Source organism: Strongylocentrotus purpuratus, unplaced genomic scaffold, assembly GCF_000002235.5.
Source record: "Strongylocentrotus purpuratus isolate Spur 01 unplaced genomic scaffold, Spur_5.0 spur5_scaffold_6, whole genome shotgun sequence".
Taxonomy (NCBI): Eukaryota; Metazoa; Echinodermata; class Echinoidea; order Camarodonta; family Strongylocentrotidae; genus Strongylocentrotus; species Strongylocentrotus purpuratus.
In genome coordinates this window covers 12073699-12101663 of record NW_022145612.1, presented here as the reverse complement: position 1 = coordinate 12101663, position 27965 = coordinate 12073699, and the positions used below count along the sequence as shown (strand labels likewise).

General features: G+C 37.1%; 1 protein-coding gene across 5 annotated transcripts; it reads right to left on the bottom strand.

The window, feature by feature from the left end:
• Positions 1-257: 257 nt before the first annotated feature.
• On the bottom strand, positions 258-19816 carry LOC757182 (proline-rich transmembrane protein 4). 5 transcript variants are annotated; one of them, XM_030972320.1, is made up of 4 exons: positions 11791-12158; positions 6320-6553; positions 6243-6289; positions 258-762 (listed from the first exon to the last, which is right to left on the bottom strand). In XM_030972320.1, exons 2-4 carry the CDS (start codon positions 6453-6455, stop codon positions 271-273), a joined length of 675 nt encoding a protein of 224 aa, XP_030828180.1. In that variant the 5' UTR covers positions 6456-6553; positions 11791-12158; the 3' UTR covers positions 258-270. The 5 variants fall into 5 exon arrangements, with proteins under 5 accessions (XP_030828180.1, XP_001197591.2, XP_003727507.2 ...); XM_001197591.4 differs by lacking the exon at positions 11791-12158 and adding an exon at positions 19720-19816 and having other exon boundaries at positions 6243-6553; XM_003727459.3 differs by having other exon boundaries at positions 6243-6553; positions 11791-12150.
• Between the last annotated feature and the right edge of the window lie 8149 nt (positions 19817-27965).

The following is a 27965-nucleotide window of genomic DNA, read 5'->3' as shown; positions in this document are numbered from 1 at the left end:
GACCCAGAAGAGCTGTCACCAGAGTTATTCTTATTGCACTACCCCAGTTGTTTCTAGGTTTGATTGCACGACGTTCTCCAGGCAGAACAATGGATGACGTCCTCATGCTGAGCCGGCTTATCTCCCTGAACTTCCTTTGCGACGACTTGTAGAGGCGGCGGAATATGACCAGGTAACTGACTGTAAGAAAAACACCCCATATGACAAATGCCACTTGGCAAGCCAGGAGCAACGCTGCTGCAGAGGCATAGAGTCCTACCACAACATCAGCTATGAAGGCAAAGGCAAAATGAAAGATGACAACCCCGCCAGGAACTTTGGCTTCTGTATCGTCGGTGGTACTAGGCGGGTTTTCGTCGATTGCAGCAAGGCCATAAAGAGAATACTAAATGCCGAGGTCAGGCAGGGAAACCCTGTACCTAGGAACAGGTACGCTACCACGTTGGGCCAGATACCCTTGTAATTGTAGGCATCCACAAGCAGATAGACAGCCCTGATGACACCCATGAGGAGCATCAGCAGGTTCAGGGCGATGAAGTAGCCATAGCTGAGCAGGCGTCGCTGCCGTAATTTGATGATGCTTCCTAATGAGTAGATAGCGAGAAGAGCAAAGAGGACTCCAAGCAGATAGATGTGAAACGGCCACGCCCATTTGTACTTGGGTAGAGCATCATTCCATGCTGGTACTGGTTCTGCAAAGGGTGAATCATCGGGTTGTCCGGTTGGTTCACCCTCAGGCTCTGGTTCAGGCTCAGCTCCTCCCTGCATTAAAACAATAAGAAATAGAACAAAAAATCAATAAATGAGGGGGAGATCCATGATTTGTAAATGAGGAAGCATTTATATATTCCGAAAATTGTTGTGTACTTAAAGTGATACTGAACTTATGAGATTTCTAGCCTAGCATACTTTTCACAAGGACTCATGGTCAACTTGCCCAAAAGTGCGTAACCCAATACCTCAATCCCACTTTGCACACAGAGGGCTCGATGGAAGAACCAACAGCACAGCTAGTAAAGCAGCGAGTTACGGGACCATCAGCCTTTTCACACACGGTTAAAATTCATCGTCTCTAGATCTGATTAGTTTAAAACTGTTTAACTGAACAGCTTTAAACAGCTTTAAAGTAAATCTTTCCTGTGTGAACGTCATTTATTTGATGTTCGGACAGATACAAAGTTGCGATTCATACACCGTTCAAAGCAGGCTGCAGATACAAAGTCCGTATCTAGAGAGCAAGACATTTTGTGTGTGAACGGATATACGTGTTTACACTGGTCTTGAAACGCTCAGTAGGGCCATTGCGCATTTACGAGCAGCAACAGAGCAGTGAATCTTGAACGACCGCGCCAAAATTCTCTGTGTGTAAATGATGTTGTATCTAAAGCTGATTAGTTTAAAGCTCTTTAAACTAATCAGCTTTAAAGAATTTCAACCGTGTGTGAAAAGGTTGCATCTTGCATTACTGCTAGAGCTGACCCGAGATGGCGCTAGAGGGGATTTTGCACTAGTGTTTCTAGTACAGTATGGTTTTAAGGCATGCCACTTCTGTTTCAAAAGAGTGGCTGGGTAGGATGTGCTCCCCCCCCCCCCCCCCTTCACCCGTCTGCCTGTCAAGTCATATCGTTTGTAATCCTTTTTCATTCCTGTTTAAAATACCAATAAATAGACAGCTTGATCGTTTTTCCTCTTTCTCTTTCCAATCATTTGCAATGTTCTTGTAACAATACCACTGTCATTGTAATACTGAAAGCAGAAAGTTATTGATTAACAATACAAATGTTAAACAGTGGTATGATAAGAGGTTTTAAAGAGACCAACCTCAAGGCACTGTACCAACAAAACTTTGTCAGGGAGAATAACTTGCACAATATCTCATCAATACATCAATATTACCTATTCTTTACTTAATCAAATGAGTTGTTAGTTTTGTCATGACTCAAATTATTTTTAGATTTAGATCTTTATAATATTTCAAATTTATAATCTCAGATTTTGTTTCGTCAATGCTGATTCATTTTCATAAATTGTGACTAAGAACTCTAGAATGACTAAATTAGATAAAGCATTTTTTTAGTTGTTATTTAATGTTCTCAATTCCCTTTGACAACCAGTATTTTTTCATTCAGATGACATTTGCAGTTGATACATTATTCTCCACTATGCTTTTATTTAATGAAGATGGTTTTGTAACAATTGGTATCAATTGTGATCATTAAAGGTCACTTTTCATGTAATCCTTATAAATAAATTTGGAAAAATGAAGAGTACAAATATGTCTCTTATCAATTATTAATTACCAATCTATATATGAAATAATTTCATGCACAGTTTCAAAGAATCAGGATAAATCAAGAAATAAAAGGCCTATGTCAGATCATGCCTTAGTCTTAGGGCGTATTTATGCTTAACTTTTTCTGGACAGAATCGGGCATCTGTTACGCGTTTAGTTTAAAACACGGTTGCGTCCATGCTCACTTTTGTAGAATCACCGAAAAACGGCGATCACGATCGCCGATCGTAAACTCACAAAAAGATGTGTTTACAATTTGTAAACGCGTTTAAATGGGGTCAACGCACTGACCTCTAGTGGGTCTACGTAGCATGCACAGTGAAGGTTTGCGAATCCAGCTGGAAGACTAATTAAGGCCACACAGGGAGAATTGCCTGGAGGAGCCTGAGAAGTGAGCATAAACAGTTTACCGTGGAACTGCGATTACGATGAGCGTTTACGATGAGCGTTACAAATCGCTTATTCTGCCTTCAAAATTTAAGCTTAAATGCACCCTTAGAATGATATGAGCCTTCTTTCATCATATTTATCAAGGTACATTGTATATGTAGTTGGAGTAACACATGTATGTCTATGTATATGTACAGGTGTATATTATCAAATTGACTAAAAATAGGGTAATGGATATATAGAAAGATAGAAGGAATATGGGGGTAATCATTTGTTACATGTACAGTATGTGTTGTTGAATATTGCTAAGTACATGTTCTATGCTGATTTATCCGGATTAAGGATTGATTTTTTTTTTTTAAATCATGGGGGGGGGGGGGGCAGGGGTATGGCCAAAAGAGTAAGTTTTACAAGCAGTTCACTTGTACCTGCTTCTTGGAAAGAGAAGTGATTTTAATCATTGAAGTGTAAGGCTGTGAAGGGTAGTCGAATGCTCGAGTACCCGCACGGTTGACAACTACTCGGGTACGATTTCTCGTACCCGAATATTCGGCCGCAAAAAAAAAAAAAAAAAAAAAATTAAATGTCCAGGCCGACGCTTACCCGTGCCTGGGTGAGCGGCGGCCGCTGGTATGGTGCCGTCGGTAAAAATGTTTCCCAACTCAAGCACTGTCAAACTCACCACTCACAAACTGGGACCAAATGTCTGGATTTCTGCTTGGACTTGGAGGAAAATGAATTATTCTGCCATCCTTGGTTTTTAAAACAGCATTGTTCACTGTTATTATTATTATTAAATCGGCGCCTTCAATTGCATGCGTTTTCGGCGACAGAACTGGGATACTGCTCCAGTGGTATGTATGGTGGTGGCAAAAAAAAAAAATTAAAAAAAATTAAAAAAAAAAAAAATTAAAAAAAAACCAAAAAAAAAACATGGCGTCCGAATACTCGAGTATTCGCTTGTAAACATAGGAGTGTACTCGGGTACCTCATTACACTGTTGTGCACTACTGTGCAATGTGCATCATGATTACAAATATTACAGGACAAACAAAACATATGGACTACACAATTACAAAAGGTATGAATTTGAAAGAAATAGTAATCAGCTCCCTAGCAACAAATTTAGAAAAATATGTATACAAGTTAAATGAATCAACAAGATTTAACTTTACTGAGGGAGAAAATGGGATATCAATACCAAAGTGTAGCCTTACAGACAGTGGGCAAATGTAATGGATAAGTTTTCTTTAAGGATATTTCTCTTAAACATAATAATTGTAATTGTATATTTTATAGTACCAGGAGATGGTACAGCCAACTTTTCTTAGTGGCCTTTATGATAAAGTACCGGTAGATAACATTTATCTTTTTCAATTCCAACACTTGCATTTAAAATACCAGTTGAGTTTTAAGAACATTTAAAGCAGGAAGTGACTAAAAGACTTCTTTTCATGAACTAGAAAAGAGATGACCTGTTACATTTGTATGTATTTCAATTTCTATTTGGTTCACTGATTTTCATAAAAGCAAAAGATAATACCCTTGATTTTGATAGTTGATCTATTCAAAGATGTTGAATGGAGATATTCATAGAGACATATTTGCCTAAAGGATAAAGAAATGTATTCAGTTATGCCATAAAAAAAGACTTCCGCTGCTTTTCCACTTGATTTTCTTATATCTCTGGTATATCCTGAAAAGCAGTAATAATACTGTGAGAATCAGAGATGTATGCTTTCCAAAACTGGATCTGATTATGGTATACATGTAAATTTAGTGCTCCTCAAATTATTCTAAGTTGAATACAAATTAAAATGTTTGTACTGTACACAATATTTGTGTACAAACAAATATTTGTTCTTATGGGGGAGTTTATAATTTAGTTTGTAATCTCGAGCTTACATGTAGTCAAAGATATTACCCAGCCTTGGCATATCTTGCAATAATTCTCCATCCCTAACTAAGAGGAAGTACGTCATTAAATTTCTATTATAAAATCTCTTTCAGCAAATCTGCAAGCACGAAATGGAACTTTGGCCAAAGTGTTAATAAAATTGGATGTTCCAAGACAGAATCACTGTTCTTGAGTTAAATTATACCTGTCATATGGATGGATGTATTTCAATATTGACACAGAAGTTTAAATATTGGTCACCTCAACAAAGCATGCGCCCAGCTACCAAGCGATTGCGCAATAATTCTTCACTTCCGGCCAAGGCTCGCCCAGCAAGTGAATTTCTCTGGCAGTATATGAAAGGTATACGCGGGTAAGCATCGGTTTCACCTTTGTTTACATAAGGCAAATTCTATAGATACTTTTCATCTGTGTTTTTATAATCTATAGAGTCATTTTGAAAAGGGAATAATTTGGACTTTAAGCCTACATGTAACTTCAGATACAACATCAACAACAATACCCTCTTTTCATTTCAGGCATGTCCATATTTGCCATTTCATTTTCTATGTACTTTAGATGCTACCATTTATGGGCAACTCCAAAGCTACATGAAAGAATAGGTGTATTCAATTTTTTTCAAAATTACAAGTCATGCAATTTCAGATACATCACCTGATGAATGGTAACTGCATAATAAGCATAAATGAAACTCGATTTAGTTTAATATAGATTGTACTCCTCAAAGAACTCCCACTACAATAGCAACAAAAACTACAGATTTAATATAGCAATATACCAAGAAACACATTAAAATTCTTAGTTAGGAACAAACCCTGGGGGGCGTTTCATGAAACAATTAGTCAGTGGTTTTCACTGACTAATATCATTTTCACTGACAATTCTATTGTCACCAACTATTTTCCAGACCTCTGATTGGTCAAATTTAGTCAGCGCTGACAGATGACGATGGACAAATGTTGATGAAATGCCCCCCCCCCCAGAAACTATACACACTAAGCAGTAAATGCAACATTAAAAAAAACTTCAGAGTAAAATACCACCATCAAATTCAAATCTAGGGGATCCATTATACAAAATGCACAACAAAAAACACATTAAAAGTACCCCTTCCGCCCCCCCCCCCCCCCCCCCCCCAAAAAAAAAAACACAACAACAACAACCAAGTTAACCAACTCAAGAAAATTTCTATTTATAATTTTGTTTTCATTTGTAAAGCCCCCCCCCCCCCTTCTGTGCTTTTAAGCAACAGTAACAGTAAATTTACATACCAAACAAGAAAAGAGAATTTGAAATAACACCAAATGGAACAAAAATTAATGGAATAAGAAGGGAGGAGAGAATAATTGAAGGATGGAAATGAAAAATAATACTTTACAAGATGAATGAAATAAAGAACAGATATAAATGATGGAAGGATGAAATGGGTTCAATGCAGAATACACCCATCATTACAATATATTAGGGTTACCCTTACAGTAAAGGTCAAGGTTAGGGTCAGATTCAGGGTTTAAGTTAGGGTTAGGGTTAAAGTTGAAGTTAGAATTAGGATTAGAGTTTGGGTCAGGGTTATTTTTCCGGTCACTTGTGTGATGGGGTATTCTGCGGCGGCTTCAGAAGATTCAGAGAGGAGAATTTTACCTCAGGTTCTGGTTCAACTTCTGGATGAGGAGAGGGTTCGCTGGTACCTTCAGGGGTAGGCTCAGGTTCGCTGGTACCTTCAGGGGTAGGCTCAGGTTCGCTGGTTGCCGTTGCCTCTGCAGTGGGCTCGGGACTAGAGACTTGGGCCAAACTCAGCCCACACCAAATGATCAGGAGCAGGAGGGTCGCTTGGAAAACACACCTTCGTGCCATCTTGCCTCTAGAGAAATGCTCCGGTTTACGAGTGTTGTTACAGAAGATGAATCACAACATTGTGATTGGCTGGAATATGTGGGTTACGTCATGCCAATCTGTATGGCAGAAAGAGAAAGATATAATGCAATATTACAGACTGGTGGTTATGAACTTATTACAGTAAGAGATGAATAGCAATTTCAATTATTCAATCTGGTTAATTGTAAATTGTACAAAAAGTTAAACTTAAGGGAAAATATTGATATCAATTAAGACTAATTCAAAATATCAATCATAAATCCAGATTCTTGTACGTCTGCTATGCAGTGTACCAAAAGTGATGAAAAATGAAAAGCGATGATTCCCAGAGAAATCAATAATGGCATTACAATGTAAGATAATTAGGTCGCATTGCATCTACAGTATCAACAAACATCTGTTGTAGTATACATTTATAACATCTTACAAAATAAATAAACAGTAATTCATAATTATAACTACATGTTTATACAGTTAATTACACAAGTCAAAGAAATTGTTTGGACCAAACTACATACATGTATGCAAAACATGTGGTATATACATGTACAATTCCTAATTCAAATTTTTACATACATGTAAGTCAAACTATTTGTTGAAGTCCCAACATATTTGACTTACATGTATGCAGAGTTATTAATCTTTAATTCTTTATGACTCATATTTTGACAAGAAAGAGAAACTATATTTGTCATTACCGGTAAGTATCCTACTTGAGAATAAATAGCTCTGCGCCTCTGCTATTATAAAACATCTTTTATATGCAACTGACATTATCCAATAATGTGATGAGGTCATCTACATGTACATATAGCTAATTAGTAATTATCCCGAGTTTGATAAAGTACATGTACAACTGCATTCTTCACAGGCAAATGATAGATAAGATTGTACTCAAGGCACCTTATATAGAGAGGATCATCTCAAACCACCAACCCTCTTTAACAAGCCTGGTTTTATACTCCTCTGCTCTGCGGATATGTAATGAGTTGATTATACAAGGTGGAATGAACATCAATAAGTGACAGACAAATGCGAAATCTAATAAAACTGCATCTATCAGGATGACAATAGAATGAGTCAGCGTTCTAATTGATGTTTTGTTTTATGTTCACTTGTATGTGGGCGTGGCATCGCTCTTGCCATTTACAGCGTACAGAACAGTATGTCCATTTAATTTTTCACAAGCTAGAGCCATATCCAATATACTGTACAAAATATGATTTTTTTTTCTGGTCCCACTATTTTGAGTAGTCTCCCATTAAACATTTGTTCCTGCTCCTCAGTTGAATCATTCAACAGAAATCTCAAGACTTACTTTTTTTTCTTTGTGATTATTTTTTGACAAGGCATTGTGTAGAGTTGTGTGGGATGTGAACAAGGTTGTATACTGTATGAATGAACCCGACTTGGTTCATGTAGTGCACATCTTTTTGAATAATTTTGGAGAGCAAAATAATTATTCTGTTTTATTAACTAATGTAAAGCGCTTTGAGCATGTTTATATAAAGGCATTATATAAATATCAATATGTACATGTATGTACAATGTATGTATGCAAATGTTTTACCTGCAGAATACAAACAGGGAAATGTATTTATATGCACATGAATAATCAGAGTAAAACATACAAATACATGTATGACATGAAAGAATAACTCCTTGTTAAAATTTGTTCTTATTAAGCCACGCTTCCCTGTGTGTGCAAAGTAGCATCACGAGTCACAGCGTTCGACCAACTTTGGCAATTGTTAGCAAATTTGGCTTTGGTATAAACATGTAGGTCAGTGGGACCGTATTGTACAAATGGACCACAATAAGGTCAAGATCAGGATGATTTTATGGGTTACAATTGGAAAATAATACTTGTACAATTTTCAGGGTCAGTGATGTCATTGTTAGTGATGCAAACATGTATACTGTTGCCCATAGAGTATGATTAAATTGTTTTAAACCTCTGTTCATGAAATGACTCTGAAAATATGATTTATTCTTGATAGATCAGAACTTTATTGAGCATAAGATTGGTCAATAATATTCTGGGAAGAATTAAACTTTGTGCATGAAGTGCGGAATAAATCATGTTGTGACAGTCATTTTATGAGAAGAGGTAAGATCAATATATTCCAACATTATGGGGAAACAGTCACTTACATTAATAAAAATTGGGGTGTACTGATGCTGAGATTCTGCAAATGCTCTTGTTTATTTTTAAACTAAAAATCAATGGTGAAGTTTCATATAAATTTCAACTACATGTACATGTAGTCCAAACATGCTATAACTCTATCTAATTTCACTTTGACTTTGTATATTTTTATGGTATCGATCTATCGGGTCAATCAGTTGGCACACAGTTGTTTTGTTTTTCAACTGGTTAAGTGATAATTAAAGGGAAGTTCTCTGATGTGCAAACAGTATGCAAATATTTGTCACTACCATCACAAATATCAATAAAAAAATGAGATTCCTTGCCACTCTATTCTATTGATTTAATGAATTTAATTTGTGGCCTGACCATGAATGTATATAGCCGGAAACCCAATCAAAACTGAAATCAATTATGCTTTGGGTGGTTCTGACTGCTTTATCATTTCCTGTGTTGAAGATGTACATGTATGCAAATTTGAAAGTTAGCTGCAGGCCTAACATGTCCATATATATACATGTACATGTATAAATACTGGTAATATGTAACTAATATATTAGTCATAGTAAAAGCAAAACAACTGTGTGCCAACTGATTGAGCTGATATCACAAACATATAGAAAGTGGAAGTGAAATAAGATACTAACTGGAAGTCTATCAATTGCTTTTCACATACCGGTATATTGTGAAATAAGTTTGAGGATGACTACAAGGATTTATGTTTAATATAGAAAATTAGTAATCAAGGAAGAGATTTACATTTTATGTCAAGACTTTTATCAATAAAAATATCACATTATTTATTGGAGACTTGGAGATAAAGGCTGCATGGGAAAACATGATTAAGATCAATCATGTATATGATACACGATACATGATATCATATTAGCCGGAATGCAACAATATTTACATAATAAAATTGAACCACAGAAATTCCTTTCAGGATCCAGCATAAAGGAATTAATGTTACACCTGTATAAGGTCGGAGTCTGATCGCACAATGGCTATGGATATTTACATATTTAATGCAGCCTTGCTCCCTTTTCCCAACTAAGTTGTATGCTTTTCACTAACCTCAATTTTTTAATGACACCTCAATTTTTTAATGACACTGCACTTTTTTATTCTATTGGAGAAATATAATTATGTATTGAGAACAAGTTGTATCCAGGATAAAATAGTAAAAGCAGAATGGGGAAATAAACATAAGCAGAGTTACTGGTTATCGTGGTGTTGCCTTTACGTGTATTAAAGTAACATTTCAGCTGGTATACCAAGAAGTACCGGGTAGATCAATCTAATATACCGGTGTACATGTATGGTACCGGTATTTCATATTACAGATTATTACGTACAATATGTATCTTATTACAAAGCAAGAAGGAATATATGATATGCATGTACATGTACATGACATGTACATGTACATGTGTAATGTACCGGTAAACATGCCAAGTACTATGCATGTAGGTCTTAGTTGTACATTTTGGACCCATGTCATTCTAAAAACAGTCAGAACTTTTGTGTTGACTTCATACAGTCATGTGAAGAGAAATGATTTGGACATGGAATTGGAAAGCACATGAATTATGCATCTGGTGCCTATTGTCAGAAACTTGATCATCTCCCTAACGAATGCATGTTATTGTTTAGTAGGGATGAGCAATCGGTTACCATAGCTACAGCTTACTGAGTCACGGCTTTTGATGAGCGACACCTACATGTATAGATCTGCATCATCAATCAACATTCGTCTCTGACCATCTCTTCCTACTTCCTTTCAACCTTTCTACTTCACGTTTCCATCTTATTTTTGATAAAATGAAAATAGTACTTTTTTCAGAGGGAACTATAGATAGTGAAAGTAATAAGGACTATGATGCTTGTACCACATGGTATAGATTACAATGTACACTGAAGCAATCAATTTCGGCCTACCAGTCAATGTATAGTAATAGCCTTGATCTACACAATGGCTTCACAGACAGGATTCTGCCACAGATAATCAATAACAAGAGGAAATGAATTTGATTACTAACAGGTTTTTAATGTGAAAGTCAGTCTGAACATTATCTGTTAAATATCCAGACTTCAGTCTTCAGTTTAATGTTAATTGAATTTGAATCTCACAAATTATTTCATGTCATGTACGGTAATCAGTGTTCTTGAAATGTATAGAGACTAGTGTATGGATCGATGAAAGTGTATGCAAGTGTCATTTGGTGTCTCGATAGCAAATGAGCAAGTGATGAAACGCAGTTAAAAGACACATTTTACACATGGTTTTATATGATTAGAAAATAAAACAAGTTATTATGACAAAAAAATGTAAACTATAAACCATGGGCATGATCGTATCCAGGTCCATGAATGTAAGATAAGTGGTACACACAAAAAGAAGCATGAAGACTGTAGTAGCCTCAGATAAGCTAATTAGATAATGGTGATGGAAGGTGAAACAAACTTGGCATGTAATGTTAAGTTATCTTCCAAAGGATGTCAAACCATACAATTGTATCATAGTGCACTATTGTTCCTATAAAATTAACTTCCATATAGTTATTGATATTATGCGAAACATGAGCCAACCAAATTTGAAATATATAAGGGTGTGAGCAGTTTCAGTCACCCATTATACAATATAATTACAGAACAGATGTGAAACTAATATATATATAAATTATATATTTCTTTTTCTTTCATTTTAAGAAATGCTGCCTAGATACAAACAATGTGAAAGAGGTTATGATTTAGAAGAATGTGTCTTCATCATATTTGTTATAATTATTATTATAGATTAATCATATTGATTTTCCATCATTATAATTAATCTTTAAGCAGATGTTCATAAATACTGCACATGAATATGAGTGCTTACCCACTTTTGAAAAACTGCAAATATTGTCTTGTAATCAGGCTTTGAATGAAAATGTAAATTTGCAAACAAAGTCTCAGATCCTCTAATCATATCTATGTAGGCATATAAAATGAAGTCGGTATACCATCGTAGGTACAAAGAACGATGTTTACAAATTGATGTACCGTACATGTACTCACCACAACGTGCAAAGGTCTATCCCAATTGTAAGCCTCCCGTCTCTTCACAAACAAAAGAACACTCAATGAATCAATGCACTTTAACAAAAGATACCTTCATCAACTTACTGTATGTGTAGGACAATAGGACACCCTACTACTGTATCTGCCCTTCCAGAAGAAAATATTGTTACACAAAAGATCATACCAAAATGACTTGTATCCTCCAAAGTAAAGATACTGTAGATCTTGGTCTTCCAATTGTTTCAGAGAGGATGTATGAGTGTCAACCCAAGTGAAACTGATAGACTACCCGGTACTGATATTTATGACTACTGCTATCAGACTGTCAATACACTCTTGGGCTTTGTCCACACAAGCACACAGTGTAGTGCTACTATACGATAAGAAGAGAGACGTAAAAGCGTGTGTAAACAGTGGCGTGTGTCATTGGCTGGCTCGTGCATACATAACTATAATGAGGATTATATCATTTAGCTTGTAGTTGTATACATGTAGCCACAGGGCACCAGCATGAAATACAAAAAGAATTTGTTTAAATATATGATATCTAGAATGACCTTCTGGCTTCTGTATGGGTATCAGGTTAACAAATTTTGAAGGAAACCGGTTAAAATGGCCATGGATGGGAGTCATGTGACAATTAATGTAGCAAAACTAGCAATTCAACTGTTGTTTTGTCTTTTTCAAACTCTGAAACTCTTCATGAAAGCTAAACTAATATTTCAATGATTTTCATGTACTTGTAAATAATAGGTCCATGCTCTTTTTAAAAATAAGTTTAGAATAATGGTTTTATTCCTTCAAAGTGAATTAAATGAATATTGTCACTTCCACCTCCAAAGCTACATTGTAAATTGCCCTTTTCTCCCATAAATTTTCTAAAGATTACAACCCATCGAAAACAAATTCTTTATAAAGCTGCATGTTAATAATAATGAGGGGATCTGTTTAGGCCAGGGGGCAATATGAAGCTCATGAGCCCCGGTACATGTTTCAGAATGCAACCACTGAGCTCAACTCATGTTTTACTCACTCACCGATTTGTTGGCTCAATCAGTAGAGCGTCCACCTCACAACCGAGAGGTCATGGGTCGATCTGGCGCTGCTCAGTGGCTGCCGGGCTCACAATCAATTGGGCAAAAAGAATTTTCATTTTCGGTTTAATAAAATTTGTAGTGGACTTTAAAAGTTTTTTAAATTTTTTTAATAATTATTATTATGTTTCCCAGAGAACTCTGAAGCAGCAGAACTTGATATGACAACCTCAAATGCACTTTCTGACACACCTTCTTTGTGAAGAAAAGAAACGCAGGAGGACAATTAACTGCTGGATGTGAAAGTGAACTCTGATTTACAGACTGAAATAATCATAGAATAGAATGAGAATCGACAACAACATCCAAGGCAAAATCCCTCTGGCCCTCAAACACCGACACATTGTACTCTACCTGAATCAACAATCACCCAAGCCGATGGAACTTCAATAGACCAGTTCACGCTTAGCACATGTCCCAAATGACCCCAAATATCCACAGATCTTCGATACATGAAGAGGTCCCACTTTTTAGATTTTGAAATAATCACTCCTACAGCGATGCAGGTGCTACATAAATAGCCTCTGTTTCCCCTTTTCAAAGAATACTACCACCTGTGTATGATAATCATGGAGTGCACTGCTTGTGCATTAATGAATAATGATTACCGGTACATAACTTTCATGAGCACGTATCCAGTATTTTGTCTCTGTGTATTTCACAATTTGGTCTGCAATGACCTTTCTGCTCATGCTCAGACTGCAACTATGAACTGGCTTATTGCCAGCTAAACTGAACTTTACATGAAAGGGATATGAATTATGAAAATCAGTAATCTCTGCACCGTACCTGTATACATGACAAACATTTTGTTGAATCAATGAAATCATGAGTAATCATATATCAGAACTGATTCTAATCCTACTGTACTTTGAAGACAGGGGTTCACCCTCTCAAACATGAATGTATGTCTTGTCCTCAACTTACAGTAAGCCCAAAAAACTATGGATCAACAATAATTCAATGGAGTGTGCTACCCAGTTGTTCTCACATCACACTCCTATCAACTCATAATCATAGCCACAGAGAACTAAGGAGAACAATAAACATTTATACAGCAGTAAGCTTTGCACTGCGGAGTGTACATGTTGTAAGATCTGTTGAATCACTGACATGTTATTTGATCATATCCTGCTTCTTGTGAGACGGGGGATCGGGGGATCACCTTCTTTGCCAATTCTTGGAGAAGGGACAAGATGTGGCCTGTGGTGGCAAACCTAGAAGACCTAAAAAGCCCATATACAATTTAGGTCCAAATTAAATCATATGTAAAGTTCTCTGTATTACATCTTAGTCATCATTATGAACAAACAAATCCGTACATTGATATGTATGATGGATTTGTGTAGGAGTATCTTTGTGACAGATCACTTATTCTGAGAAATAATATGACATTGTCTTTTGAGAGCCAGAACAGCATTAACTCACATTATTTTGCATAGAGTTAAACTCAATACCTTTCTGGCTCTCAACAGACATTATGATCTGAGAAAAGTTATCTTCTGCACACCAATCCATTTTTTAAAGGGTGTTTTCAGCAGTTGTGCATACATGTACAATGTACATCAAACCCCTGAATCTGATTCCAATGTTACAGACATAATTATACGCATGAGAGAACAAACAATCAACAAGATTGTGTATGTAATATCGCACCTTCATGTACAGGCACAGAAGTTGTAGGTTTCCTGCCAAACTTCCTTCAAACTGATCATTCAACAATGGTGTAGTAAAAGTCCTCGAACTAAAATCTACCTCCGAAAACAAGCAACTTTTTTAATACAACAGGTCATAAAGCGCATTTCCCCATGCAATGTTAAAGACTTACAATACAAGTAGCCTACCCAAAGTTAGGAATTACAGACTATAGTCTTTACAGGGACTTACACATGTACTAACAAAAAATAGAGGTCTAAAGAGGAGATTTATCATTTACATACATGTTGTACTTGGTCTTTAACACCGGTATAATCAAACTTCTACAAGATAGCATGAAACAATCAATAAACATGTACTTCATGAAAAGGCAAGCACTAAATGAGTCACATCTAAATTCTGATAAAATAAGTGTGCATGCAAACATGTCTGCCTTGCCCAAACACTCTGTACAATAGTTTCGAAAAGTTCAGTCCAGGAAGTTGCTCTGAATAAAAGAATACCACCCTAGGCTGTACACTTGGCAATCAAAAGGGTTAGTAAGAACCCTTTTCACTCACTTTGATCAATATGCCTGGTACATAATTTGATCATGAAACTTTATGAAAGCCATACGTCATTTTACCTTTCAGATTTGGCAACTGTTCCCACAATACATTGACGTCAGTACTTTCATTCAATTATGTAAACCAAAGAGGGAATTTCACAAAAGTGATGTTTTTAAGAATTTTGATGAGATATGTGTACAATCAAAAGTCTACTTCATAAATGTTAAACATTTGCCTTTTCAAAAACATTCAACTTATGCAACACCTCTTTACATGACAGTAGTTGCTACTATTATTTACAGTGTACAGTACATGTAGGTCAATTACCCACAAATGTTGTTTGATAATAATAATAATATGGATATTTATATAGCGCCGGTATCCGCCAGGCTCTGACGCTCATGGCGCTGTACATATTACTATCACAAACATATAATTTTCTTAACTAAAATAAAGTAAACTAAAACAACACAAATTAATACGCTACATTGCCATGATTTAATAGCACTGTTTAGAAAGAGATGGCTTTTTAGAGCAACTTTGAAGTCATGGAGGGTAATTGACCTAAAGAGTACATCATGCATCATTCATACATGTATTACCGGTACTGTTTTTCTAATCCTTTTAGTTTTAACGGCACCTAAATGTATTAAAAGAAATTGAGAACATAATGACTGGTACTTCACATTATCATCATGCTAACTTTGTTTTGACGCAGAAACGTGTTGTATTCAGGGACATGACCAAGGAAACAATGTACGTATGTATTCACAATTATGGTAGGTTTCTCATTACAGACGATGCCACATCATGATGAACAGATTCTAAAGTTGTTCTCATTGGATTACAGAGTATCAGTTTCAGGTTTTTCATGAGTAGGATTTGGACTACAGTTATGCTAAATGAATGTATACAATCAAGTTTTCCACCTGGTCATGGTCTCTGAACCTCAACGTCCTACATTAACTTGAGGTTAATATCAACCCTAACTCTGTCAAGAGAAAAGAGATTTTATGACTTACAATAAGTGATTGATTTGGACAAATCATAACTCATGCAAACACTGTACATGTACATGTATAATACATGGCCAAGATCTCAACTACTACACTGGAATCCATTCATCGAATTCAAGGCATCACATCATGCAGTGATTCTTTCACTCTCCTCACAGACGTTCAACTAGTTTCAATAGATAGAGATATATACCAATCACACATCAACAATCAGCCTCCCACCTCGAACCTCTATGAAACCTGTCCCAAGTGATTTGCAGCTCTACATCTCAACATCCATTACCAAACACAACACCATAGGGGCACTCATTTCAGCGGGACTTTTCCTCACCACTCGAGTTTCTCCTCTTCATTCCAAGTGGACTCTAATCGATTCCTAAACCAATCCCAATAAACCAATTCTTTCTCTCGAAAGAAAAACTCTATCCCAAAGCTTGTTTCCTTGCAACGTGACCACAGTTTTTCTCTTCACTTCAAATTCATACAGATTTGTTTCTTTTCAACTATTTATCTACATCTATACATCTCAATTCTAAACTTAATCCACATAAATAGGTGCTTTCACAAGAAAAAAAGATGATTCCAAAGTTTTTTTTCCTTGCAGTTCAAACAGAGTAATTTCTCCTGGACCTTTTCTTGCCCCTTTGCTGCCTCCTCTGCACTTAGCAAAGATAAAATGTTTCGTGTCCACTCCTCATGTTCATCTTAATCCTACAAACTACAATTAATTTGATTCATCAGGCAATTTCATGAGGAAAAAAAAGTACTGGTAAGCTTTATTCAAGAGGTTGTTTCCTGAGGAAGTACAAATTTCCTATTGATCTACAAACTGTAGTAGTGTAGTCTACTATGAAACAAAATTCACAGCTCTATCTGTAGAACTGCACTTGGGCCCTATTTCAGTATTTGTGATATCCATGGTATGCGCCTGCTTCCTGTAGGACCTTGGCACAAACAATTGGGTCAACCAAATACATGAACCCCTATATATTCATTTACTCCGTTCATCATCAAAGATCAATTTCAACGCCAATTTGGAAATCGACCAAGCAATCACTTTCGGAGAAGGGGAGATAGCTCAATGGTAGAGTGGTGGTCTCGTAACTTGGAAGACCCACAGGTCCAAAACCAAGTGGATTTGCTAGTGCCCTCTAAAGGCAGTATTTTGAATTTCTCAAGTCACTCGGAGAGGACTTTAAGCAGTCGGTCTCCTGGTTGTTTACATGTACTTACAAGCATGCACAACTTGCACATGATCTCTCAGCAGCCAGGTAAAATAAACCAAATACCCATTACATTTTGTTTGTTCTTTTACAATGAAGTAATTTAGTATGTTGCCAAACAAATTACCATTTCAATCTGAAGACAAATGAAGAATAAAAAGCACAATTGTGATCTCACAGGAAATACAGTTTAATTACCATAAAGTGATCCTAAACAAGAAGTCATTAATTTAACCATAAAAGGACATGGGGGTGATCTTGCTGTTTAGTTACTATATGGAATGCATCACAGTTCACTTATAAATATCTGAGTGGGTGGATTCGGATTTCCCACTTAATGCAGTACACAATACAATAAAAACTGACAGGGCAGACCAGGGACAACATTTTATTCAGAATTGGTCAGAGCATGCCATGGCTGGTCCAGAATCTGGAGGTTTCCTTTTATTTAGTGATTGCCATCTCTCCCAACCCCTACCTGCTGCGAACCAAAGATAATAAGTTTCATGAATCTATATGCCCAACCAAAATTCTTTTTTTTGCCAGCATCTAAAATTCGGGGATTGTGCCATCTTCCGCTGGCAGCAAGAAAGGGGAGATGGCCTTGGTTGAGGATGTTAGCCAGATTCTAAATTACGGTAGGCCATGGCATGCTAGAAATCAGAGAATGTTTAGGTTTGCTCAGAAGGAAAATATGAATAATTTCAAGAAAATTTTCCTCCTGAGTAGAAGATGGAAGTTATTGCTGATCTACACGCTAAATTAAACGTGTCATTCATACTGTAAACCCAATAACTCCAAACCATAGGACTGATGATTTTACTAGATCAACTTCCAGAGGAAAATCAGCGGATGATGTGATTTCGCCCACATGAATTCCCTCAAGACCATCTTCTAACATCAATTCACTTATCCTGATGAAATCGCCATCACACTCTTTGGTCAAGTCGGCCTCTTCTCTTTTGTGATAGGGGAATAAAATATTGCTCCCAACTCTATAATTGCTCTAGCTGTCAAGTGTAAATGCTCTCAATGTGCAATGGCAGGACATATTAAGAGCAGAGGTCTCATCTCATTAGGTTCAATTTACAGATGACTGCCTTTATTTCAATGCATCATTCATCCATTTGATAGGATTGGTCGGATTGATAAAAGCCATGCGAAGAAGCTTACCAGTAGCACAAGCAACAGAGCACAAACAGGACAAACAAACAAGACGATGCAAACAGAATGAAATTAGTAGGAAATTGCAGAATAGATTGAGAATTCATGATAAATCAATGCATTCAATACAGTACATGGAGACTTCTGCAAATGTAAACAAATAATTATTTAAGAACACAGCATTGCATGAAATGAAATTTGGAAACCATCTTGTTTAACTTTAAAACATCCTTCAAAAATATCTCCAGGAGAAGAACTTTCTATGCTGACAAGCAACTACACACAGGGGAGAGCGACAGAACATCCAACCCTGAAATAGTAGGAGGGTTCTTGGAAAACATGTGGAGTTTCTAGGATTTGTTAATAATATACGATTAGTGGGAATACTGATAAATAAAAAACTAAACTGAGTTGGTGGAGAGACCGACTGTCACAATTGTCACAAGATTTGATGAATCTAATCAATCTATCAATGGGACATGTGATGAGGTCACGGTCCTGACCCGACCGACGATTCAAATCCTGGCTTCCTGGAGAGCTCAACAAAATACACCCACTCAAATCAAACAAATGTATATATGCAGTGTACATGTAACACTACTTTTCATCAACTAGTGATGTTGGCAAGAATATATGTACAACTTGAAAGTTTCCAACAGATGAAAAATATATCATTTTGAGAAGTATATTCATGAGTTTGTACAACCTTTAAATGTAATCTTCTCTGGTATTGGAATGAATTGAAATTAACAGAAACCTTCTGAAAGAATCACGTTCATAGAGAAAGATTGCATGTGTGTAATTGTAAAGACCACATGTGTGATATTCAAATGAAGATGCATGTCTGAAAATATATCACACCAACAAAATATATACTAATGTCCAAATTCATTATAAAAATGGGGAACAGTGATTGAGTGAGTGAAAACAAGAAAATGAAGAAATCAATACAATCTGTCTCCTATTCTTCTTTTAGTAACTTGTAATTTTCGAACTCCATAAATTTTCTCAACTAATACAACCTCATACATCGAACAACCAGTGCATTTATCTTCATCACCTTGAAGCAGCACTTGAACTGGAAGAAGAAGAAGAAGAATATGAAAGCAAAAAGTGCAGCGATACCAGTCCAAGTTCAATTTGTTTCAACCGTATACCTACCGGTAATCGGTGTTCTTTCTCGGCTTGTCTCCCGGCGGCACGGGCTACTCCCGGCTACCAGACTCACACCACAAGTCCTCATCCTCTTACGAAAAACAATCTGCTCAATCACCCAATTTTCGACTCACAAAATCATGTTTAGTTTATCTACAGATTTCAAGATAAGACTTACCATACATGGGCCAGAAATTAATTCAAAAAACGATTTTAGGAGACTCTTGCTTTCCAAGAATCAAGCAACTGACTCTGAGAAGAGTAGATCCTGTAGGCTGTAAGAATGCACTACAGTGAGTGATGTTTGACGCGACGGTGTACTGGTAGTAGTACTGGCAGCGCAGGTCGAGGATTTGGAGAATGGGCAGGTGCATTATAGATGCCGCGTGATGCAATAAACCAGCTAGAGGGGTGGCAGAACCATCGGGAAAAAAAAGGGGGAGGGGGTATAGAGTTCCGTAGTAGAGACAAAAATCTAACAGACCCCCCCCCCTCCTCCCCCCCCCCCATTGAATTTAAGTTATGGAGGGCTCGGGGCTGGTGACGAAGAAAGAAAGAAAGAGTGAGTGAGTGTGTGTGTGTGAGAGAGAGAGAGAGAGATAACTTTTTGTCAATATATGTTCTAGTTAGAGCACTCACTGGCGTACTGATGGGGGGGGGGGGGGGGGTTGGGGGGGGGGGTTGCTCCCCCGATTAAATTAAATCGTGGTTAATTTCTGAATCCAAGTGATTTACAAATGTTGCTGAAATTACATGAATTTCCGGGGTTTTTCTCACTTTTTTGTAAATTACATTTCTGTATTTTATGCATTTGTTGGAAAATGACAAATTCGCAAATTTGTAGTCAGGCAAAAAAAACTTTAAAAATTCTGATAAGTGCCCCTTTACCTCTGATAATTGCCCTATTCAAATATGACAGGTGCCCATTATACTTTAACAAGTGCCCTTTCTTTTGTAATAAGTGCCCTTTCCTCTTCAGATAACTGCTCCTTTTTATCTTTGATGAGTGCCGCTTTTCACCTCTGATAAATGCCCCCCTTTTTTCGTTCTAATAAGTGGCTTTTTCCCTTCTGATAAAAGTCCCTTTTTAAATAAGAGCCATCTCCCCTTTTCTTAAATGCCCCTACCCGCACCTCTGTTGTATAGCTCCATTAAAATCTGATATGTGTCCCTTTTCCTACGACATTTACCAATTTTCCTTTGTAATAAGTGCCCCTTTCTCTTCTCACAAGTGCCGCTATTCATCTCAGGTGAGTGCCCCTTTTTCAGGTACAAGAAGTGCCCCTTACCACCTCTGATATTAAGTGCCTATTCACCTCTTATAATTGCCTTTTTTCAGTTCTGAGAGGTGTCCCTTGTATTTTGACAAGTGCCTCTTTTTATTCTTATAAGTGTCCCTTTTCATCTCCCGTGAGTGCCCGTATTCAAATGTGAGAGATGCCCCCTTTAACTTTATAATCAGGCGCGCCAGAAGTAGTTTTGGATTGGGGGGGGGGCATTCCAGGGGGCTCACCTTCCAGGGGCAGTGGCGTACTGAGCAAAAACGTTTGGAAGGGGGGGGGGCAGAAGAAAAATCTGCATCACCGTCACCACTCTTACACGTTACATGCAGGCCCCGCGGAACGTTTTTCACAGTAGAGTATTAAAGATCAGGTAGAACGTATTTTGGCGTGGGGTCCAGGGCCTAGCTGAGCCCCGGAAGCTCAGGGTTTTTAAGCATTAAATTATGGTCAGATAAGCCCCCGAGCCCAGCTGTTCTACAGGCCCTGACACGAAAGCTTCTAAATAAGCATATTTTTCGCCCCGCTGTAAATTTGGAAATTTCTTATTTTTCAACAAACGCATAAAAAGGTATGACTTACAATTTTTTATAGAAAAAACACCGGAAAATCATGTCATTTTTAACAACATTTGTAAATCACTGGTATTGAATAAGAAAACACCCCCCCCCCCCCCCCGTCAGTACGCCAGCGTTCAGGGGCTCATGTCTTCTCACCCCTATAACAAAAAACACACACGCTTTCCCATCCTCTTATACAATATTTCCACGATATGCGCGAATCGCTATTATAAAAAACCTCCATTGATAAATATAGGTGGCATGCGGAATGATTAGGGAATTTTATTCCTGTTTACTTTCCTTTTCTTTTAATGGAATTTTATATGTGATTTAATTCAGGTTTTTATTATTGTTTTGTTCTTTTGGGTTAAAAATACAAACCATCGTTATTCCTTTACTGCTTTTCTTTCTTCTTTTTTTTTTTTTTTTTTTTTGGGGGGGGGGGGGGCAAAATGCGTTTTGCCCCCTCCCCACACGTTTTTGATTGGGGGCGAGTGCCCCCCTGCCCCCCCCCCCACTTCCGGCGCCTATGTTTATAATAATTGCCCCTTTTCATTTATGATAAGTGCCCCTGTTAATTTTACACGTGCCCCCTTATCCTTCGTAATTAGTGCAATTTCCCTTCTGATAATTGCCCTTTCTCCTTTGTAATAAGTGCCCCTTTTCTGTTCTCAAAAGTGCCCTTTTTCATCTCTGACGATTGCCCCTTATTAGGTGCGAGAAGTGCCCCAAGGCTCTGATAAGCAAGTATAAGCAATCATTGAAAAGTAATTTGTTAGTATAGTGGGTAGATACAAAGTACTCTGGCCTCATGAATAATCGACATAACAAAAAAAAAGGTATGCCGTAGCTAAAACGTAGTTTGTAGGCCACATCTTGTTAGTCCAGAATTCGGCCGGTTCTTTGTATTTCCTACACACTTGATTCAAACTGCCGAAGATGGCGTTATCAACGAACTTAAAATCATGCTCACCAGCCCATTCCTAAAAATAATGATCTCGCTATCTTCGGGTGGTAGCATATAGCGTTGGTGTGGTGGAGATCAAAATTAAATAGCCAGATTCGGGACCAACATCTTGACAAATATCGTCAATATCCACACCCCCCTTACAAAGTAACTGCCCATTATGCCACCTGGTAGTTATGCGTGCGGATCCCCCACCCCCCCCCCCCCCCAAAAAAAGAGAAGAAGATGGCGCTGGACTTTCCTTCATTATTTACAAAATCGCTATGGCTATACCATATTTATACACATGACTACAATTTTTTGAAACTGTTTTGATCCGGGGACGAAAAATTAAAATGATTAAAACTAATTGATGAAAATAGACTGGCTCGCTGACCAAGCAGTAAGTCACAAGTTTGTTCACGATCAATGTAAAGTCTCTTATAATTACATTCTCCTCATTTTACGACAGGTAAATCAAAATACTTTGTCTATTAAATCAGTGGCGGATCCAGGGGGGGGGCGAAACGGCCGCGCCCCCCCCCCCCCCCCCCCCCCCCCCTATTGGCGGCGCAAACCAAAAAAAGGGGCGAAAGAAAGGAGAAGAGAAGAAATAAGGAGAAGAGAAAAGAAAGGAGAAGAGAAAAGAAAAGAGAAAAGAAAAGAAAGTAGAGAGAGAGAAAAAAAAAAGGAGAAAAGAAAAAGAAGATACCCCCCCCCCCCCCCCCCACCTCACGGAGGGACCGAATTTGTGTTCCGAAAATCTCCGATAAAGGGTTACTTTTTACGCAACAAAGTCCGGCCCGTAATACACAAAATTACGGCCCTCACTGACTTTACATACCGAAGATAAAGGGGTGCTTTCAAAAAGAGGGAACATACATGCGCGTACCCTAGATAACACTTGAGTGGGTGGGGGGGGGGGGGAGAGAAAAGTCGGGTGAGAAAGGGGGAAAGACAAGGAAATGGCGCTAAGTGACAGTAACGACGAATAACGGAAAAACTGTAATCGGGAGATTTGGGGTCATTCCAGAAGGCTTTGGAAACGTTATTGACTAGAGGGGGCCGGGCCGGCCGCATAAAATCTCGAGCCACGGATTCAAAGTTAAACGTTAAAAACAGCCCCTGCTTTTTGAAAAAAATTGAAAAGGGCACAATATTTTGGATGTCTTTCAATTAGAAGCTATATACCTAACAGTCAAATTTTAAATTAACGGTAGGGCCGCTTCACAACTCTTATTTTGCCATTCATTTGGATTCAGCTCATACCAACTCGCTTGTGCTTATATTTGAACTCATGTTTGTAGTAATCATGGACAGGGGCGGCGATCCTGGGCCTGATAGAGGGACACGTCCCTCTGGAAATTTAGATATATAGCTAGAAAGAAATATACATGTAGCGGAAAGAACGTACATATTGGGCTTAGGGATTTTCTAGAATGCATAATATTTCAGCATTCTACATTGCAAAATCTCACTTGGTCGCTACGCCCCGGCCCGCGCGTATTTTTTTTACACAACTGTTTAGCCACTTTAGTCAAATATACTGTGCAAACGACTAGAGATAGAGTCTAGCATTACCCTTAGCAGTTTTGTTGGATTGCTGGAGCTGTACATGTGTACATACTACATACTCGTTATTCGTTTCGGATTAAATCTATCCTCTCTTCTCTTTCATTATGTATTTCTGTGTTCTCCTTCAATCTATCCTCTTCCCTTTTGTCATGTATTTCTTCTTTTTCTTCAATCTATCCTTTTTTTCTCCTTCGTTATATATTTCTTTGATTTTCCTTCAATCTATTTCCCCCAGTTCTCCTTCGTTATGTATTTCTTTGTTTCTCCTTCAGTCTATCCTTTTCTCCTTCGTCATCTATTTCTTTGTTTTTATCTGATAGTTCCCTTTCTCCTTGTATTGTTTTTAGTCTAGATCTATGATCCTCTTAGCTCTTCAATGATGTATTTCTATGTGTTTCTTTTGACTTATCCTCTTCTCTTTCCTTATGTATTTCCTTGTTTTTCCTTCTCCATATCCTCTCAACTATCCTTGTTTTCCCCTTTCTATCATCTTCCCTTCCCTGGGTATACGTGCTTGCACATAAGTGCGCTGACGACTTAGACTCTTTTACCAGAGCACTTCTTGGAAATTTTTCGCGAAAATGGCTGAATAGTTGTGTAAAAGCAATCGAGGAAAACCAAACATTTTTTTTTTTTTGGCCTAAGGGTAATGCTAGACTGTCTTTAGTCGTTTGCACAGTATATTTGACTGAAGTGGATAAATAATTATTGTGTAAAAAAACATATGCGCTAACGGCGCGTTGAGGAGTATACCAGAAGAAGAATGTCATGAAAAGCCTTAGGTTGATGACTAAAATGTTGCCCTCTATAGACAAATCCTACACAATGAAACAATTTGGATTTGTTATACGAATGTTCGGGTTTTGACCAAAATTATTTGTGATTACCATACTGCAGTGGCGGATCCAGGATTCTCTAGCCGATTTTGGGGGCCTTAACTCTTTGTTTGCTTTGTTCGCCGATTTGCACGGACGTAGGCGTGCCAACTTCGCATTTTTGCACAGATGTATACGAGTCAATTAGACATTCATAATACCGCTCGCAGTGTGTAGCCACGCGTTGCGTTTACTATTGTTTACATTGTATACATCGCACACTTTCCGGTAAACTGTTTTTCTTCATAGTGTTACATTCGAAATTACCGTGTATTTAGCGGTTTTCTTTGGATTTTTTTTACTGATGTTACGATGGCACCTGCTGGAAAACGTCAACGTGTGTTTAGTGTAGAGGAGGCTCGAGATCTTGTTACTATGGAAGCATGGAGCATGGACTCTGATTCCGACGAATCGAGCAGTGACGAAGACTCTAGTGATAAAAGTGTTCCCTGAGAGTAGACTGATAGAATAAGAATGAATAAAAATTAATGAAAGAGCTAGAGATGACAGCAAGAAAGAGAGTAGACTGATAGAATAAGAATGAATAAAAAAAATGAAAGAAGGAGATAGAGATGACAGCAAGAAAGAGAGTAGACAGTGATAGAATAAGAATGAATAAAAATAATGAAAGAAAGAGATAGAGATGACAGCAAAGAAGAGAGTAGACTGATAGAATAAGAATGAATAAAAATTAATGAAAGAGCTAGAGATGACAGCAAGAAAGAGAGTAGACAGTGATAGAATAAGAATGAATAAAACTAATGAAAGAAAGATGTATCCTGTCTTGCCGTCATCTTTATATCTTTCTTTTATTATCTTTATTCATTCTTATGCTATCAGTGTTTACTCTCTTTCTTTCCGTCATCTCTATCTTATTATTATTATCATTTTCCTATCTATATGTACCCTATGTCTTGCCGTCATCTGTATATCTTTTTCTTATTATCTTTATTCATTATTATGCTATGAGTGTAATACTCTCTTTCTTGCCGTCATCTCTATCTCATTATTATTATCATTTTCCTATCTATATGTACCCTATGTCTTGCCGTCATCTCTATATCTTTCTCTTATTATCTTTATTCATTCTTATGCTATCAGTGTTTACTCTCTTTCTTTCCGTCATCTCTATCTTATTATTATTATCATTTTCCTATCTATAATTATGTACCCTATGTCTTGCCGTCATCTCTATATCTTTCTCTTATTATCTTTATTCATTCTTATGCTATCAGTGTTTACTCTCTTTCTTGCCGTCATCTCTATCTTATTATTATTATCATTTTCCTATCTATATGTACCCTATGTCTTGCCGTCATCTGTATATCTTTCTCTTATTATCTTTATTCATTCTTATGCTATCAGTGTTTACTCTCTTTCTTGCCGTCATCTCTATCTTATTATTATTATTATTTTCCTATCAATATGTATCCTATGTCTTGCCGTCATCTCTATATATTTCTCTTATTATCTTTATTCATTCTTGTGCTATCAGTGTTTACTCTCTTTCTTTCCGTCATCTCTATCTTTTTATTATTATCATTTTCCTATCTATATGTACCCTATGTCTTGCCGTCATCTCTATATCTTTCTCTTATTATCTTTATTCATTCTTATGCTATCAGTGTTTACTCTCTTTCTTTCCGTCATCTCTATCTTATTATTATTATCATTTTCCTATCTATATGTACCCTATGTCTTGCCGTCATCTCTATATCTTTCTCTTATTATCTTTATTCATTCTTATGCTATCAGTGTTTACTCTCTTTCTTTCCGTCATCTCTATCTCATTATTATTGTTATTTTCGTATCAATATGTATCCTGTCTTGCCGTCATCTTTATCTCTTTCTCTTATAATCTTTATTCACAGTAAAGTCCTTTCATTTCATATCACTATTTCTCTCTCATAATGTCTCTCACGTCCGTTCTCCATATTTTATTCATTGCATACTCCACTCGTCAATCATTTCTGATAATAAGCTCTCTCACAATAAAGTAAATGGAAAACAATGCAATATAGTTTATATTTTAAGATTGATTCATTCTTTCTTTGTATATCTATGGCTGTGATAAATGTACTTGAAATCAATTTTATTGAGGGGTAAAGAAGGTGAGAGAACAGATGCGGTGAACATTCATAATGAGACATTTCAATAAGATGCTGATTATGTCATGTATATCACATATAATATATTATGCCTATACCATTTTTACATGCTCATACCAGTGGGCAAAATCAATAACATTCTCTTATTTCTTATTGACTTATCATGGCACAACAAAGAAAAACATCCCCACGACGTCCCTTTTCATGCCCCGCTAAACCGGACATTGACAATAACCTGGGGTAATAGGGATTTCAATGGGCAGATTAGCCCATTGTCAAGGGTGGCTGAGCGGGGTACTTTCAAGTCTCTCCCTATTGAACTTCTTTTCTTCAACAACCTAAATACTAACCTTCTGAATTGTTAGAATACTTGAGCAAGGTATGTAAAGAAAGGTAAGAAGTCCACCTTTCTAATAGATTCGATTTGAAGATGTCTTATCATTGCTAAATAAGAAATTCTAGAGGGATAACAAACTGCCGTAAATAAGAAAAATTAAACATTATATAATTATGATTATTATAAAAATGATAATTCAAAATATAACAAATGACGGTTCATCGAAAAGCACGTTTTCCGGTCTACAACTTTGCTGCACAATATTTTTCATCATGATCATCCAGTGAAGAGTTATAGCCTCTTGATTCAGCAGAGTCAATAAAGATTCCCTCGAAATGTGTGACCCTAAAAGAATGTGGCACAGGGGGGTTTTTTAAGTGGCGCATAAAGAGTTAAGGGTTCTAAATAAGTTGTCGAGTGGGCACACTTAAGGGCACCTTTTTTTAAAAATGTACGACAGTGATTGGGTTTGCCGGAGCTCGAGCCCCTATGCAATGCAATTTAATTAATTTGTAATATTTGCATATAAAATAGATGAAAAGATCCCCGACGAAGACAAGAATCCCCTAACCTTTTCTTAATTATGTCGACTGCCATGCACCCTCAGTGTTCTGTGAAGCAAAATTAGCATATAATTTTTACGACGGGAAAGCAAAATGGGAACGAGAGATTTACGTTCCTTCCTACGAATTAAGTCAGTTAAAGGGGCACGTTCCCCCCATTGTAGTTATCGGAACATGCCA

Excerpts from the sequence above, each read along its gene's own strand:
- LOC757182 (XM_001197591.4), bottom strand. The coding sequence starts at position 6,455 with ATGGCACGAAGGTGTGTTTTCCAAGCGACCCTCCTGCTCCTGATCATT. Across the intron at positions 763-6,242 it reads AAGTTGAACCAGAACCTGAG|GGAGGAGCTGAGCCTGAACC; the intron begins GTAAAATTCTCC and ends GTTTTAATGCAG.